This window comes from Cygnus atratus, chromosome 1, assembly GCF_013377495.2.
Source record: "Cygnus atratus isolate AKBS03 ecotype Queensland, Australia chromosome 1, CAtr_DNAZoo_HiC_assembly, whole genome shotgun sequence".
Lineage (NCBI taxonomy): Eukaryota > Metazoa > Chordata > Aves > Anseriformes > Anatidae > Cygnus > Cygnus atratus.
Window position 1 is genome coordinate 131,789,544 of NC_066362.1, and position 18,048 is coordinate 131,807,591.

General features: G+C 42.1%; 1 protein-coding gene across 10 annotated transcripts in view; it reads right to left on the reverse strand.

The window, feature by feature from the left end:
* Positions 1-18,048, reverse strand: part of TBL1X (transducin beta like 1 X-linked) — a 202,906-nt gene that overhangs the window by 34,636 nt on the left and 150,222 nt on the right. For all 10 annotated transcript variants that reach the window (XM_035542349.2, XM_035542350.1, XM_035542358.2 and 7 more), the window contains 2 exons: positions 3,689-3,834; positions 683-932 (listed from right to left, as the gene is read on the reverse strand). In XM_035542349.2, the coding sequence (XP_035398242.1) occupies positions 683-932; positions 3,689-3,834 (396 nt within the window). The remainder of the gene's footprint in view (positions 1-682; positions 933-3,688; positions 3,835-18,048) is intronic.

The following is an 18,048-nucleotide window of genomic DNA, read 5'->3' on the forward strand; positions in this document are numbered from 1 at the left end:
CAGACTGGATGACTAAGCATGTGCTGTGAAATAAAAAGGCAAGGAAGTCTCTCCTCTGTGCCTTAAAAGCAAGTTGGCTGCTTCCAAACTGTCTGCTGGGAGTGGTCCTTGGCTCATATAAGCCTCTACCCTGTTTTTGGCCATGCTGTACAAGAAAGGATAGGCTAATCTGTGCCAAAGACCATGCCAGTAAGGCTATGGATCATTACAGGGTAGTTAGTGCTCAAGGCTATGCTTTGGCCTTGCTTTATTTATACAAATATGGCTTGTAGGTCCCAGACTCTCAACCCACCTCTCTCTAGCTTGGCCAAAATGATCAACTGTGGCTACAGCTTGTCCCAACTCTTATCATATGTCTAAAAGCACCTGAAAAGCTGCTGATATTAACAAAGTCTAGGTAGCCTGCTTCTAGGAAACTACATACAGCTCCATTTGATGACACTGGATTCAACTTGCAATTCTGAAGATATCTGAGGATTTTGGATTCTGAGAGTCCACCAGCAAAACACAGCATTGTGACAGGAAATGCGGTATTCTCTCAGAAGTCTTTCTAGAAATACCCCATCCTCCTGAAGTAATTCCCCCGAGTTTCACCACCTTACAGACACCAACTAAGTACAAGAGGGTTATTCAAAATCAAATCTACCCCAGCAGAGGAAAGCAGCTGCAGGGGTTGCCTTACTTATTGCATGTGCCCCATTCTCCTCTCCATTCACAGTGGCTTCTCCGTTCTTTGGTGTGTTCTGCTGGGAAACAGCAGTCGTCGTCGCTCCCGCTGTTGCTGCCGTTGCTGCCGCTGCTGCCGCTGCACTGGCTTGTTGTTGAGCTAGTTTCTCTCTGAATGCTTGCTGCCGGGTCTGTACAACATCAGGCATCACCGCGTCTATCAGAGACAGTGATTCTATTGGCCTGCCGTCAAATACTGTACCATCCTGCAGGGAAAACGAGCCAAAGTCAAATTGCAGGTTTAGGATCTTCACCACTGAGGTTGGCAAAGAGGCAATGCTATAAAGGAACAAAACTAGGCTGTGAGAAGACACTGCGTTTTGACCTAACCAACTGCGCCACAGCACTACAGAGCAGCCCTCTCTCAGATCCACAATGGTGGTACTTAGAGATCTGCTCTGTGAAGGGATAATTTATTGGAATTTTATAGAAGAATCAGGCATCTGAACTCTTTACAGAAGCAAAAATATTATGCTATGAAAATAAAATGTCTGAATGACAGAAAGTGTCTCTTTCTTTAGTATTTTAACAAAAAGAGCAATGGCTAAAGCCTTGACAAAGCCAGACAGGCCTTGGTTCATGGTTTGTCTTCCTGCACTAGCAGGGGGCATATGACTGGAAGCAGTACATGAATAACAAGTCTCAGACAAAACAAGAGTATGTGCAAATTCACTGGTTTCTTATATCACATTCGCCAGCCCAGTACCACCAGTTGTAGCTGATTGTACAGGGCTTATTTACCATCATTTTTCCTGGTTTTCCCCAGTTTCATTAACAATCATTACAACTCTCATTTTGATTTCTGTAAATTAGGCTTCAGGTTTAACAACCAATTGAGTTAACCTTTAAGGGTTACTTTTAAAGACGTAATGCAGGCTCAGGTTAACAACTACTATATCTACTTAGATTTCCTTCGCTTTCACTTTCCTGTCACCATAATTATGGGAAAAATGTTTTAGAAGGCTCTATACTGCAGAATTTTACTGACCTTCTGCAAACTCCATCTAATTGTTTGAAATAAACAAGACTCAGCTGTGAAAGATTTGGGTTTTAGGAACAGCATGTAAGGTTTGGATATGGACAGATGAGGCAGCTGGGAAACAATATCATTTTCAAAAGATACCAATAACTAATAAGAAAAAATAACAGTTTGGCTTAGTAGTCTGCTTCTGTTGGACTACTCATTGAATTATCCCTTACAATTACATTGTTAAAATAACACATATTTGTTTCCTTGTGGGGAGGAAAAAAGAGGAAGGAGTCATTAGAGAAGACAAATGTAAGTTCTCTTTCTCCTCAACATTTTTTATGCAAATGTCTCTATAGCCATTTATTTGAATCCTGGCTCAAGTCCTTGCTACACTATGAGAAAAAAAATGTTTGCCAATGAATTTTGGCATCTTACATTTTTAACTGTAAAATTGCTCACTGGAATATTTCCATAACTGTCCTTTCACAAATCACAAACAATACTTCAATTTTGTACACATAATTTATAAACTCACTGATTACTCGCCACTCTTAAGGAATATACACATAGAAGTAGATTTGTAGCCTTAATTGGCATGCAGACTGTAGAAAGAGTGGCTTTTGTTTTGCCTGTACGGTACTTATAACTATGAATTTGAACAGAATCAAACCCCTACGAAAGCAAAATAAATATTAAGTGTGACAACACACGTATTTTTAAATCATTCTCTCAGCTGAGGCCAGTTCTGAAGCTGAATTCACAGGAGTAGGGCCTTATACCTTTTGTACAACCTGAACTAATAGGTGCTTTTCCTGGTGAGAGTTTCTAACTGTGCAGCTCTAATATCAGCCACAGGGCAAAATGTTAAGCAGTAGCAAATTGAGACAGATTCCTCACACTGGTTTGTTATTACAACTGCATCAAAGTGCAGCTTGGCACGGATGTCAAATGTCACTGCCCCAATTAAAAACAATACATACACAACTCTTAAACATGGTATCGAGTCATAAAAAGAAAACTATACAGAATGTTAGTGATAAAAACAAACGAGTTTCCAAACCACACATTATGAACACTGCTTTTTCTCTATTTTATATTCCTTTGTTCTCACCCATGTCATTCGCATTCTACATTCAGCTACAGAGGAAAAAATAGCTTTTCATGTATTTTTATGTATTAATATTTATTACAGATATCTGACAAATACCTGTGGTAAATATTTCCTAAGGCAGCACTTGCTTATCTGTCATGCTCCACTCCCTCTTGAAGTATTGTGCCTTTAAGGTTGTCAGGACAAAAAAACTGGCTTCTCCTACATGCCCCCTTTGCTTCCCCTTGCAGTTCAGTGAGAACAGGGACACTTTGTGGCTGCTCATACAATCCACACAGACAACCAGTGACCCAGGCAGGGTTAGAATTTGCACACTATTGTTTTGGCATGTCCATTGCAGGATGCTGCCTGGTCTTTGTATGATCCGAGCCAAAGTCACTGAAATCAGAAAGGTCCTGTGACTTCAGTGGATTTTTAGTCAGGCTCCTCATGGCATGAAAGCAGCACTGTCTTCTAATAGATGTCAGGGACTGAAGTTTTAAGCAACACTGCAGGCTTTTCCTGTCAAATTCTGCTGTCACCTAGAAAACACAAGGCTGTAAACGCAGACACATTTTCCTGTTTGCTGCAGGAATCTGCGCACCCCTGGCTTGCTGACTTAGGTAGCTGAAACACCACAAAACCCATTTAAGCAACGCAATGGGGGCCTCAATGCCACAGCGGAAAACTGTGTAATGTGTCTCAGTCTCCCGGCGGTGGGGCAGAACAGGGTTGAGGTAAAAAAAGGGCACCGAATCAACAGAAACTGAGGACGGGTGGCTGATGCATTTGGCTGTCGAGAGACATCGCTGGGCGAGCTCCAGTGTGCTGGTTGGCCACACCGGTGGTCCCCAGGCATGGGTGTGCGGGGCTGTGGCAGCAGTGTGGGTACTTATACTTACTTCGTTGATGCTGATCTCTGCCTCCACATACTGGAGCCCTTTCTGGAGGATGGAGATGAGTGCAGCAGGTGGCACTAGTGTTCCGTTGATGTTGGACTGACTGATGTGGCTCTCGATACCGAACGTGAAGGCCGAGTGGGAGAAACCTGAGAGCAGGAAAAGGAAGCCATGACATGAAATCTGAACGCACCAGCCAGATACACCTTCACGGTCTAAAAATAATCCTGCCTCAAGATCAGAAAGACGCTGCAGCATAAATGGGGGAAGGCGGGCGGGCTGCAGGCGACCGCGGAGGTTAACGAGAGCCATCCTGGTGCCCCCGCCGCCGCCACCGCCTGTCCCCCTCCCCGCACGCCTCGTCTCGTGGGCAGGCGGCGTCACATGGAAATGGCAACGCACATGGAGGAGAGGAGAGCCGGCTGACTGAAAACCAAAACACAAACATGAAAAAATATGAGTCACCGCAAGGGCAAGGCCAGCTAATAATAAAAACGACTCGGATCTTCATCTTCCTTTCTACGTTTTCGTATCGGTGCTTCCTGAAGCTAAAGACTCAAATCCCTGTCAGTGCGCAGGCTGTACAAAATCAGGGCCCCGACACAGCTCACACAGGAGAGCCGCTCTCTTGTGCAAGGGAAGAGGTTTCAAATCCTCTGGTCACCACATTTATAGCTAACACGACATGCAGAGTGCTGCCATTAAAACACGCAACAACAGAAAGGCCTTTCCCGCAAACCCGTTTTCTGAAAGTGAACAGTAACAGCAAACGTAATTAATTGGGATCTGTCAAACAAACCAATTCGGCGGCCCTCCCTTCAACCATAATTCTTTCTCTTCGCCATTTCATTTTTGTTGTTGGCCTAGAAGTAACCGCTCTTGAAGTGGATCAATTTTTGGGAGCTGCGCCGTCATTGCTGCGAGGACCAGCTTGAGCGTCCGAAGGCAGGCGCCGCAGATGGACCATGCGCAGGCGATGCGGGGGGAAGGGAGAACAGGATGTAGATATAACTGTAGGAACCCATTTATCACCACACTGTCTCCAGAGCATTAATCTAACATTAAAAGCCTTGGGGAAACCACCCATGCACTGTCTCAAACAGGAAGAGCCCCAGCAGTCTCCACCGACCAGACAAGAGGAAAAAAAAAAAAAAAAGAAGAAAAAGAAGGCAGCTCACAAATGAAAATACTTCCGTTAAATATAGCTATGCCCTTGTCAACAGTAGTTTCATTTATAGTTTTGTCCGTTAAGGGATTTCCCCCATATCACTGCAGTGTCCAATTGTGTGTGGGCTGGCAGACGGGATTTGGGGCTTGCTCCACAGCATTGCTTTCTCTCCCTCTCTCAAACTGTTTTCAAGGCTCTTTTTGCAACCAGCTCAATTGCACTCACAGGCAGCAAAAACAAAGAAAGAGAATGCCTCCCACATGTGAAAACTGAGGTACGTATTTCTCCGTGATTCTCTTCCCCTACACATTTTATTTCGACGCTGTTTTTCTTCTCTTCCATGTAACAGCCTCTGTCCTCTCCTTTCCCTACCATGCTTCCCCCTCCTAGTACTCCCCCAGTTTTTTGGGATGCTTGGGGACACCTTTTAGAAAGTGTCAGGTCCACCTATGAGCAGACTTACAAATGATTACAAGGCATGAAAACAAAGCACAGGAAAAAAAAAAGAAAACAAAAACAAAAACAAACACCTGAAAAACTGCAGTATCATTCATCTAATCCCTGGACCCCTCTTACTCTGTCTTGCTCTTTATGTCTTGTGGTCTAGTTTATGAGCTGCTGGACCTCCTGCTGCATCCAAAATAGACTGTAAGATCTGCAGGGCAGTGCTTTTGCCTTGTTATTTGTTCTGCAGAACACCTAAGCACATCGCTGGGTACCACAACAAGAAAGAAATGAAGCATTGAGCATACACAGCCTGAGTCAGGGAGACCTAGGGTTTGATGGCTGAACACTGAGATCTCTATGTATATATAAATATATGGCATGCTACTAATCAGAATTAGGGAAACAGATCCTGCTTAATGTATATTTATGTGTATTTAAATTAAACAACAACAGTAATAATACCTTCTTGAAAAGCAGCGGACTTTAAAAGGCATGACGGATTAATCAGCCAATCTACTTAAAAATGCAGAAGACTCAGATAATTAAGCTGTCGTCCAGAAGCACTGAATTTCACTGCTAAAAGAGACAGTAGCTAATCTGTGAGTTGGTAGCTCAGGATTTTGTAAAATGGTCTCTGATTTGATCAAAAGGCAGATAGCATAAAAATGGTCAACAACACACATATGGTAAGAAAGTGGAAAGCCATTACTGTGGATCTACAGCAGCATTAATTTTAACTATTACTTTGTACCTGTCATTAGGACATTTGGTATCTTGCAGACTTTTAGCTGGCTCCTGTCACATCTCATTTCAAGTCACATCCTTGCCAGCAGACGGGTTAATGTTGCATACAGCTAACCTCTTCAGCCAGTTGCCACATCCCTGAAGACCAACACCTCTCACCTGACTGCGTGTGGGAAAAGGGACTTCTCAGCACAAAACCCAGATGTGTTATTGAAATGAATCCTTTCATTTGACTGTTTCTCTCCATGATAAGAAACTGCTACCAAAGCATTCATGAGATGACAAAACACAGAACTCTTGGCTACGTTCTCACGGAATAGCAATCTCACTCACGTCTCCAGCAGTTAAGACAAATTTTCCCAAAATCTTATCTGGTAAGATCCAAATACTGAAATCAACAGAGTGAAACTGCTTAAGTGGGTGCTGCTGGACACTGTGTTCCTCACTCCTCTTGGAAAAATCCTAACATGGTATGGTCCTAACATAGTATTTAATCCTAACATGGTATTTAAAAGAAAAGCAAACACCAAGAAATAACTCAACCAAACAACTGATAGCTAATTATCTCCCATTTTTTTTTGTATCCTGATAAACGATACAATTTATATAATGAAACATGAAAGTACACGGATTTTAAAAGTCACACACAGTTAAGAAAATCCTGAATGAAGCTGTACCCATGTCAGGTTCCTGATAACACTGAAAAATCACTTGAGCTTCACTTTTATAGTTACCAGATGTCATCAGTTCTCTTCGGGGCTCTGTGTGTGAGTGCACTGAATTATACAGCAATGTTGCAGCTCTTTATAGTTCAGTCATATAAAAAGGTGATTTCTATTAAACGAAGGCAAGTTTCTTTTAAATGCTAGCTATTTAAATGCTTGTGTTACAAATGTTAACTTGGCCCTCCTTCTGAAGTTCATGAAACCACATTAGGAAGCGCAAAGCCAAGAAACCAGCACACCACCCCCTCGGTGACTGTGCAGGCTGTCAAGGCAGTCAGGGAGCAAGAACAGCAGGAGAACGTGCTCAGCAAACGGGAATCTTAGGGACGGATGTGACAGGGACGATATGCAACTCCAGCAGACCAAAACTCAAAATGCTGCTGTCGAAGGGAAATGAATGAAAGAAGGAAGTTGCAAATCTGTGTCCACCATATGCATCACTTCTCATAAATTCTCTCAGTCCAGTGATTATAACAATCACTCTATAAAACATTGATTTATACCCAAATAGCACCAATAACTGAAGTCTTAATGTCATAAATCCTTTGAGGACATATGCTATGAGACTCTGAGCTTTTAAGATTGAAGATGTGAACACAAAGGGCTGAAGGGGAGGGACCATGGCCACATCCTGAACTGGTTTTGTACCAGTGAGACCAGTGAGTCACTTCTGCAGTGATGGGACTGGTACCCTAAATGTCATCATTCAGCAGACTTGAGAGGATGGCTTCACGGTCTTTCCTGCCTCAATCTAGAGAAAAGATGGGAAAACACAAACTGTCGAACTATGTACAATGTTTAAAATGTTATCATACATGAACAAACATCCAAATGAACAGTGGGTTACCTGCAGAACTTCGTATGATCACCTTAAAGGGAGGTGATCTATCAGCTGTGGGACAGTTGGTCTTGAAAGATTTTACAGAGCATAAAAGCACAGAGGACATAATGAATGCATAAACTAATGACTTTATTGAACCCCACCAAATAAAAATTGTTATGCAAGTGTTTTTGACTTGAAAAGTTAAGTGAAATTCCTCATTTAGAGATTCCCGCACTTTTGTACTGACAGTGATAACAGATCCTGGTTCTGCGCTGTATCTCCTCCCACATCGAGGTGTCTGTATATACTATCAGTGGTACGTACACAGTCATTTGGGAATTCTTGCCCCAGGCAGTGCCAAAAAATGCATATGTAGGGCTGTTTTACAAAATTTCACTGATAGATTTTGCTGTAACTGCGAAAATAGAGATGATAGAGCTGTTTTTTTTCCCTTGGCTGCTCCTTTTTCAGTTAAAAATGGCCTCCTCTTAACACAGTATTTATCACTGATCATAAATAGATGAGTTTTAGTTTAACGAACGTATCACTGTTCTCTGTGTGCTGATTTGATCTACAGGCTACGTAATTTTGATTGTTTGCAATATGCCTGGCTCACAGCAGTGATGCCTACCAAATGCAGGCACAGGAAAGAGAGCTGGGTTACCATGCAGCCCAGAGAAAGCCTTGCCTTCTCCAGAGATGTGCCTCACCTGGTCTGAGGGTTAAGGATTCCTCCTTTTAAGCACACAAATGGGGTGCCGCTGAGTATTCCCCGTGCTACTTGGTCTGGCTATGATAGATCAAACTGACTGACATTCCCTAAGTGCTCCCTTCATTTTCTGATTCCTTTAGCACTGTAAAAAGCAGCCTTGTTTAAACTGCGACCTTAAAGTGCAATAGCTACAGCACTTACTGCTGCATCTGTGCAGGCAAGCAGAGTGGCAAAAAAGGGTCTGCAGAAGCAACACTTTCACCAGTATTTCAGTCTTAGCTGGTTACTCAACAGGCCATAATTGGCAACAGTTAAGCTGTCTACTGAATACTGTGCAATTCTTCTGTTTGTGAACTAAACAGATTTTTTTCTTGTAAAATTCACTTAATATACTGTTCATTTTTTTCTTTTAAAAAAATATTTTATCTCACACTTATTTGCAAATTACTCAGATTAATTATTCATACTATGTGATTCTTCACTGAAACATTTGTTACTGTAGAATGAAACAGAGAATAAAGAATTATGAACGTCAAATTGTCTTTGACACACATCTCAGACATCTGTATGAGGAATGGCCTCTATCCAAACACTGAGTACAAGTAATAACCCATTCTTACAAATCTTTGTACAACTCATGACCGGTGTGGCCCTCTGTCCAGGAAACCAGTGAGATTTCATATGGAGATCTGTGTCATTTCCTTTAATAAATTTTCTTATTTCTTTCACTCAAGCAGACCAGACTGACATTTTCAAATGCAAGAATCCTAGGTTCAATTTCCTGAGATCACTAAATTACTGATGTTATTACCTTAAGAGATAGATAGGAAAAAAAAGAAGGGGGGGGGGGCATAAACTATCTGTCAACCCCTTCTTCTTCTATATTAATTTAACTATCTTTAACTACATCCAGGTGCACTGTTAAATAATCAACACTTCCTATTTTGCTGATTTCTCTAATATTGTGCTGTCTTTCTTTATGGGAATTCCCAATACTAACTCTTCCAATTCTCATCTCTGAAGTAACACACTGTTCTCTTATAAAGTATTTGGCAGGTATAGGATATGAAAGTAGGCAAGGTTTTACAAATGATTAAAACTTCTAGCTTGGTGGAACCAACCTGTAACTGCTACAATGTGATCCACTGGCAATCTCAAGTCTTCTGACTGTATGAATGCCTGTTTTCTTAAGGTGCTCTTGTATCTGGCACTATTGCTGAGACATCTACTCATGTAAAATACATTCAAGAACAGAATGCATCTAAGAGATGACTACAGATATACAGGCTGCAGAAGAAGAAAGATGGCTATGAGGAGGTAAAGGAAAGCCATCTTTATCACCATAAATAGGTGTAAATGAAAAATTTGTGGGAGATTTAGACACTTCAAGCAGAAACATGCCACAGTACAATGAGTCAAAAGTATATTGCACACAGGAGGAAAAGATGGGACTGCATGGGGACAGCTGTACCATGACACCAAACCCAAGTAACTCGAAAGCTTTCCAAGGAAACCAGATGCAATCAGTGGAAAAAGATCTTCCAAAGTTTGACATCTGGGTCTTGGGAATGCCATCTAAGAAAGAAGGCAAGAAGGGAAGGATGGTGCAACATGGTGACCTGTAATAAATTACAGCACCACCACTGCAGTTTAAAGAAATTCTACTGAAGAACAGCGAAATAGGACCAATAAGAAAAATATTTCCTCCACATACTAATTATGCACAAATGACACAATTAATGCTAAATTAAGACTTCTGAAGATCTAAATTTGCTAGTGTAGAGAAGCAAAGAACATGTATCACTATGCTCTTAATCTGAATGTTCATGTAAGAATGCAATTTCTGTCTCCAAAATCAGAAGCAAACAATTTAACTTAAAAAAATCACATTTTCTTGATCCTGGGCCTAACACATGCTAGTCTAGGTCTTGAAGTAACTTATGTTATTTCTTGCCCACTGCCCAAGAGAACACAATGACGTTCTTCACAATACTTGACTGCAGCTGCCATTTTGCAGTCTAGGATTTCCCCTTCCATGGCATGCACTGAGTGCGAATTACGAATGTAGCACGGATCCCTATCCTTGCTTCTCCTTACATTTCTGTCTAAATGTAATTATGTAGATTTTGTTTGGGGTTTATGTGGCAAGGTTCTGGTAGCGGGTGGGTCTGCAGGGGTGGCTTCTGTGAGCAGAGCCCAGCAGCTGCCCCATGTCAGATCAGAGCCAGCTCCAGCAGGCTCCAAAAGGGAGCTGCTGCTGGCCAGAGCCGAGCCAGAGAGCGACACTGGTTGAGTCTCTGGTAGAGCAGATTTTAGGAAGGGAAAAAACCTGCTGCGCAACAGCAGCTGGGGGAGTGAGGAGTGAGAAGCAGCCCTGCAGCCCCCCAGGTCTGTGCAGCAGGAGGGCAGGAGGTGCTCCAGGCACGCAGCAGCAGTTCCCCTGCGGGCTGTGGAGAGGCCCCTGGTGGAGCAGGCTGTCCCCCTGCAGCCCATGGGTCCCACATGGAGCAGATCTCCACGCTGCAGCCCCCCCGTGGAGGAGCCCCCGGTGGAGCAGGTGGATGTGGCCTGGAGGAGGCTGCGGCCTACAGAGAGCCCCCGCAGGAGCAGGCCCCGGGCCGGAGCTGCAGCCCGTGGAGAGGAGCCCACGCAGGAGCAGGGGGTCTGGGGGGAGCTGCAGCCCACCCATGGGGGACCCGTGCTGGAGCAGTTTGCTTCTGGGGGATGGATGGACCCCATGGTACGGAGCCATGTGGGAGCAGTTCTTGAAGAGCTGCTGCCTGTGGGCAGCCCCAGCAGGCTCATTTTGGGAAGGACGGCATCCCGTGGGAGGGACCCCACGTGGGGCAGGGGCTGAGTGACCGTGAAGGAGCAGCAGAGACAAAGAGTTAAGAGACTGACTGTAGCCCCCATTCCCTGTTCCCCTGAGCTTCTTCGGGGGAGGACATAGAATAGGGCAGATGGGGGGAAGGTGTTTTGAGTGTGCGTTTAGTTTCTCACTGCTCCAGTATGCTAGTGGTAGGCAATAAATTATATTAATCTCCCCATGCTGAGTCTGTTTTGCCCATGACGGTAATTGGTGAGCGATCTCCCTGTCCTTATGTCAACCCCTGAGACCTTTTTCATCATATTTTTTCCCCATGTTTTGAGGTGGGGGAGTGATAGAGTGGTTGTGGTTGAGCTCAGCTGCCCAGCAGGGTGAAACCACCACAGACATAAAAATATACCCATAGAACCCTAGTGTACATATGCAGAGCTTTCACAGAAAGCACACTGGTTTCTCTGAAATACTTTCAGCTGCAGTTAGTAACAGTTTGGTGTATACAGCCATTGGTAACACTCTACAAACAGTTAAAAAATAGGTGGGCAAAAATCCTACGCCACGTCTTGTTTATTATTCACAGCAGACTGAGATTCTTCTCTTAGCTGAGCTTTTTCTTTCTCAATAATACATCCTAGAGTGCCTCTCTGGCTTTGGCAGCGTCTGCTTAGTTTTGAAGACTTACCTTCGCAATTACATAAAGGTCTTAACAAGGACACACATTAGCAATTTAAAATAAGAACTGCAGTTGAAATATATTTTTAGAAAAATCAGCTGAACAATAGGGCCTGTACATTTGTTTTAAGATTAGGATTGCTGAATGATTAAAATTATTTCCAGAACCCTGGGAAATGTGTCCCGTATTACAAGCTCTTTCCCAGCCCCTGGGAAATACAAAGAAAGGATCCCTAGCTGTAGCTTATGTCATTTGCCAAAATTATAACGTGCCTGGTTACCCTAAGATTTGTAGAAGCGATTATTCACTAATATTAAATGTTACACCCTTTTTTCTTGGATATCTGACCTGTTCACCTTTTGCCAAGAATTCAGAGTAAATGTCGCTACCCAAAATTATTTTATTACGTGCCAAAGAATGTTTTTGGCAGACTTTTTTTTCTTTTTCATGAAGGAAAATATGTTGTAAAAGATTAATACTACTTGGAAACGATCTTTTGATGAGCAATACTTGGCACTCACTGTTTAAGTCTTTCTGAATGCTGCAAATTAACAAAAAGAGAAATACGATACAGACAGAAAACAGAACACGAGCAATGGAAAAGAGGAACTTAAAAAAAATCTGTTGAAAACAAGGTCTGAAATAATCCCCCTTTTTCAGTCAGTCTGTGTAAGTCGACTGACAACTTCAAATAAATGTCGACATAGACCTAGCATTTTAATGCAACTATGGACAAGATTTGAAGTAACTTTCAAAGGCCACTGCAAGAAAAAAATCTTTTCCTTCTAAATTAATGGGATGCTGTTATCTTTCAGCCCTGTTCATGGAACCAACCACCCAAAGAGATGTGCATGGAAGGATCACATTCATGCATGAGACGCCTTTAGAGTCGTATATACTTCACAGTCTTTTTTTTCTGTAAGCTGTAGTCTTTTTATCAGTTGTAATATACACCTGTAAGCAGTGGCAAGTAGGACACCGTGGCTGACACTCAGTGGGCAGTCAGGAACTTCAGCTCCAGGAGTGTTTCTGCTCATTGCCTCTACACACGTCCTAATAGAGGTGTGCTGGTTAGAGATGTGAGGAAGTGTGATTTATAACTGCCATAGCTGTGCGGGCTGAAAGTCCCCGTCACGCAGCTTATTAGCAAAACTGCAGTGCTGCAGATACAGCTTCTTTCACTGGGCCTGGACAACCATCAGGAAAAGCAGTACATTGACAAGATGTGTAACACTGCTGGTTTTACTAAGCAAAGCCATCCTGACTTCCCCCCACGGCAAGATATTTTCCTCCGCCCCAATATCCTGTTTTCTTAATAACCCCATACTATAGTTTTTATGCAAGCTTTAAAAACTAGGACATCAGCTGATCAGAATGAAAGCCCATGCTATGGAATAAATTTACACAAGTTTATGTTCACATAACTTAAAATCACCATGTTTGCTCCATGTCTGAGATCCAGCACTGTATGGCAACTTCCAGGCCAAAGAAAAATTAAAACAGCCAAGTTTATAAAAATGTTGAGCGACCAAGAAGGAAATACCAAGTAAGCAGAGTTTTGCAGATGGCAAAGGAACAAGATACTCAGTGTGTTTTTTTCCCTTACAGGAACTTACAAAATCCTGCACCAAGTATTGCTTTTCTTACATGGCATTTACATTGCTGCCATGCAACAGGGGTAAAAGACATGGAGAAAGAAGTTTTCAAAAGGACCATTTGATCTGTACCACAAAGCATTCAAAACTATTCTTTATATATGTGTTTGTAAAGTAGTTATCTGGTCACATAACTTGAAGTCTGTGCATATAAACACACACAAAAATAGCCCTCATACAGCTTACTACGTTCTTTTGAAAATACAACCAGAACAAAGTATGACAAAAACAGTAAGGTCTGTAGCTGTAAAAAATATTTTTTCCTCTCCATTGTGGAATTTGGATTTTGGGAAGCTGACCATCAAATACTGCTAGTTTGTATTCACTGTTCCGTGGAAAAAAGCACACAATGGGGTTTGGATTTGCACATTGTTTCACACGATACAGAGGTGCTGTCAGCTTAGCAACCAATTTGCTTTTCTTTAAAGGAAGCTGGCAAAAATATTTACCTTTAACCTAATAGCTTCAGCGTTCTCAAGATCTATAGTTTTGATAAGTTTAAAAAAACATGTTTTTGGAACTGCAACCCAGTAAAGCTGGCTGTCTTCTAACGCTGATCCTCATTTTCTTAAACTCTACTTAGTATTTGCAAAGAGAATAAATGATTACTAGCAGAGTGAGAAACTGTGCATAATAATAGAGTTCTTATTCAAGAAATGGATATGTCTCTTCAGCAGTCATCCATCCTCCAACTATGAAATATCATTTCACATTCAGACTCAGTCTCACTGTTTCTGGAATCATACAGTCATTTCCTCCTTAATTTAAAAGAAATACAGAAAGCAGAGGAGTTTTTTTTGTTTGTTTGTTTTTTAAAGAGTAGCAGTTTAATGAAAATCTCTATACCCTTTTGATAGTACATTCCTTTTTACTACATACACATTATGCTGGAGAGGTTATGTATATTATGTTAGATTTCAAGCAACATCTAGTAACAGACAGTTTCCCATTAGATAGGAATGTTAATTCTGGGGTGACTTTTAGGAAACACTTTTATTTAAACCAAAACTGCTTTTCTCAAATATCTCAAGAACTGCTACCCAGAAAGAGTCACTATAATACATATTCCACTCCTAGAATAACACCGTGGCTCTTACTTATCTCAGTAATTCATGAAAGGTCACAAATGTTGGTTCTATAACAAGCTTCCAGTTGATCAGAGATTTGGATCATAAGCTTAAGTAATTTTATTTACTTTTTATTAAGTAATTTTATTTAAAAAATTATTTATTTTTAATTTTATTTTAGGCTGGCCCTAAAGAGGATAACACATCATATAAATAGGGCTGCATGCCCACAAATCAGATCTGTGCTAAACCATGAGAATTAAAAATGGATTTTGTACTGCTCCAAAGCCTAGCCATCGTACAGCTGAAAAGGTGAAAGAATCCCTGCCCTCAGTCTTAACATCAGTTCCTGAGTAATACATACAGTTAGCATCTTGTTTATACTTTATTTATAAATATTCACCTACATAAATTTGCCCATAAATTCAGAAGTAGTACCTTAAAGTAATAGAAAAATACTGTTAAATACTGTATTAGCACACATTTAATAGTCTATCTTCAAAGCATTTCAGTACATTTTAGGACTGTAACCTCTTACTATCTGCTGTGAGGTACCGTACTTAGTATTAACCTCATTTTCAAACAAGAAAATTGAGGCATAAAAACTTCAAGGCCAGGTTCAAACACACAGTTTTCATGTATTTCCTAAAAAAGTGTATTCTTTTATTTAATCAGTTACACCTGTCCAGCACCCAGTTATACTAGCACAAGGGTACCTGTGCAACAGAAGCTAAGCAAATACACAAGCATCTTTATATCATCAATGCAGCTGAGTTTTGCCTGTGAACTACAGTTCCTGTACATCACAGGCAGCGTACACGTGGCCCAAGAGTCAGTGACCATACATATGTAGACAAAAATAATGCAGCCGCGGATGGTTACTAGACCAACATGTATTTTATTTTTGGATGTCAGGATGTTATTTCAAGGATGTGTTTTTCCCTCAGCAAAGAAAAGCTCTCCATCCTCGCCATTAGAGTACAGCTATGTACACAGCTTCAAGAGCCTTCCAGTGACTATCACGTTTAACGGCACCTTTATGTACAGGTGCTTTCAAAGACCTTTGAATCTTCCCACCCTTGAGCAGGAGGCTGGCCTAGCTGAACCTGAACCAGCAATGTGCCCTTGCAACGAAGAAAGCCAACAGCATCCTGAGCTGTGCTACGAGGACTGTAGCCAGCAGGCTGATGGAGATGTGATCCCTGCCCTCTCCTGAGTGCTGGTGAGACACACCTGGGTGCTGGCCCCAGTTCTGGGCTCCTCAGTACAAGAGACAGGGACACACTGGAAAGAAGACAGCAAAAGGCCACAATGATGACCGGTGAACTGGAGCATATCACGTAACAGGGAAGGCTGAGGCAGCTGGACCTGTTCAGCCTAGCGCACAGAAGGTCAGGGGGATCTTGCCTATGTGCATAAATACCTGAGAAAGCGCAAAGAGGATGGAGCTTTCTGTGGTGTCCAGTGACAGGACAAGGAGAAAAGCGCACGAACTGAAGCACACATGAAATTCCATTTAAACATAATAAACATGAAAGTGGTCAAATACTGGAAGAGCATGCTTAAGGAGGTTGTGAACCCTCCGTCTTTGGAAATACTCAAAACCCAACTGGCTACAGCCCTGAGAACCTGCTCTGGCTGACCCTGACGTGAGCAGGGAACTTGGACTAAATGATCTCCAGAGGTCCCTTCCAAACTGTTAACTATTCTCTCATTCTGTGACATCCTGTGATACCATGCAGCCTGAACTCTCCTTCAATCCTAATAAGCCAAACTAGAAAAAAAAAAAAAAAAAACAAGGAAAAATCATTATCCACAGACCCTATTAACAGTGCACACTGCGCTTTTTTTAAACAATCATACTGTCCAAGTGCCTTTATTGACCAAGTAACTCATTCTTCTAATGAATTATTCTTCAAGGTGTATATTTTAATAATTTAAGCAAACCTCATGCACTGAACATTCCCTCTTCTACCTAGCAGCAGCCTTCTTATGCAAATGAAGCAGCTTTGAAGCAAATTTAGCTGACCTATATATGCCAATATTTTATGCTATGCTTAAGCTGAATTATTTTCATGTGCTTTTCACATCTGTGACTCAGGAACTCTGTGCTATACACAGTTGTTTAAAATAATGTAAACGTACTTCACACACAGGAAAAAACATTGACTTCAGAGAAAAAAATACATAGGCTTATGTGAGTAAAGATCGTTGCATAAGGCACAAATTTAAAAGAACAGATTAGTATTAATCTTCAGGCCCCATAAGGAGGCTGATGGGATGCATCCCAGAGTTCTCAGACGGCTGGCTGATGTCATTGCGGGACCTTTCTCAATTATTTTTCAATCGTCTTGGGAATCTGGAGAGGTCCCAGTTGACTGGAAGCTGGCAAATGTGGTCCCAGTTTTCAAGAAGGACAAGAAAGATCCTGGCAATTACTGGCCTGTCGGTCTCACTTCAGTCTGGTAAAATTATGGAAAAGATTATTCTGGGACTTACTGAAAAACACCTAAAGGACAACACAGTCATTGGTCAGAGCCAACGTGGGTTCACTTGGGAAGGTCATGTCTAACAAACTTAGCTTCCTTCTACAACAAGATCACCCAGCTAGTTGACCAAAGGGAGTCACTTGATGTAATTTTCTGGATTTCAGTAAAGCTTTCAATACTGTCTCTCACAGTATCCTTCTGGGCAAAATGACCAGAATGCAGCTAGATAAAAGCATAATAAGATGGGTAAACAACTGGCTGCTGGGTCTGGCCCAGGGGGTTCTTGTAAATGGGGTTACATCAGGCTGGCTTTAATTTAGTTTATCCACGAGGCCCCACTCGGAGTACTGCATCCAGGTCTTGGCCCGCAGCACAAGAAGGGCATGGACCTGTTAGAGCAGGTCCAGAGGAGGGTCACGAAGATGATCAGAGGGCTGGAGCACCTCTCCTATGAAGGCAGGCTGAGAGAGCAGGGACTGTTAGCCTGGAGAACAGAAGGCCCTGGGGAGACCTTACTGTGGCCTTTCAGTACTTAAACGGGGCTTATTGAGGATGCAGAGTGACTTTTTACATGAGCAGATAGTGATAGGGCAAGGTAAAAAATCTACAGTAGGGGAGATTTAGATTATATGTTAAGAGGAAATCATTTCCTATGAGGGCGGTGAGGCACTGGAACAGGTTGCTCAGAAAAGCTGTGGGTGCCCCATCCCTGGAGGAGTTTGAGGGCAGGTCGGATGGGGCTTTGGGCAACCAAGACATAGACTAGTGGGAGGTGTCCCGGCCCATGGTAAGGGGATTGGAATTAGAAGGTCTTTAAGGTCCCCTCCAACCCCAACCATTCTATGATACGATTCCATCATCTTCTTTCAGATTTTGTTGGTTTCTTTTCAGGAAACTGTAAATGGCGCTGGAAAAAATATAATGTAATGCTGTTCCAACTATTACTATCTGGCTGGACAACATCACAATGCTGAAATCCCCAAAGCTTCAGAATATCCATGCCACTTGTAATTTCCAAAGGCAGAATGAAAGTAAG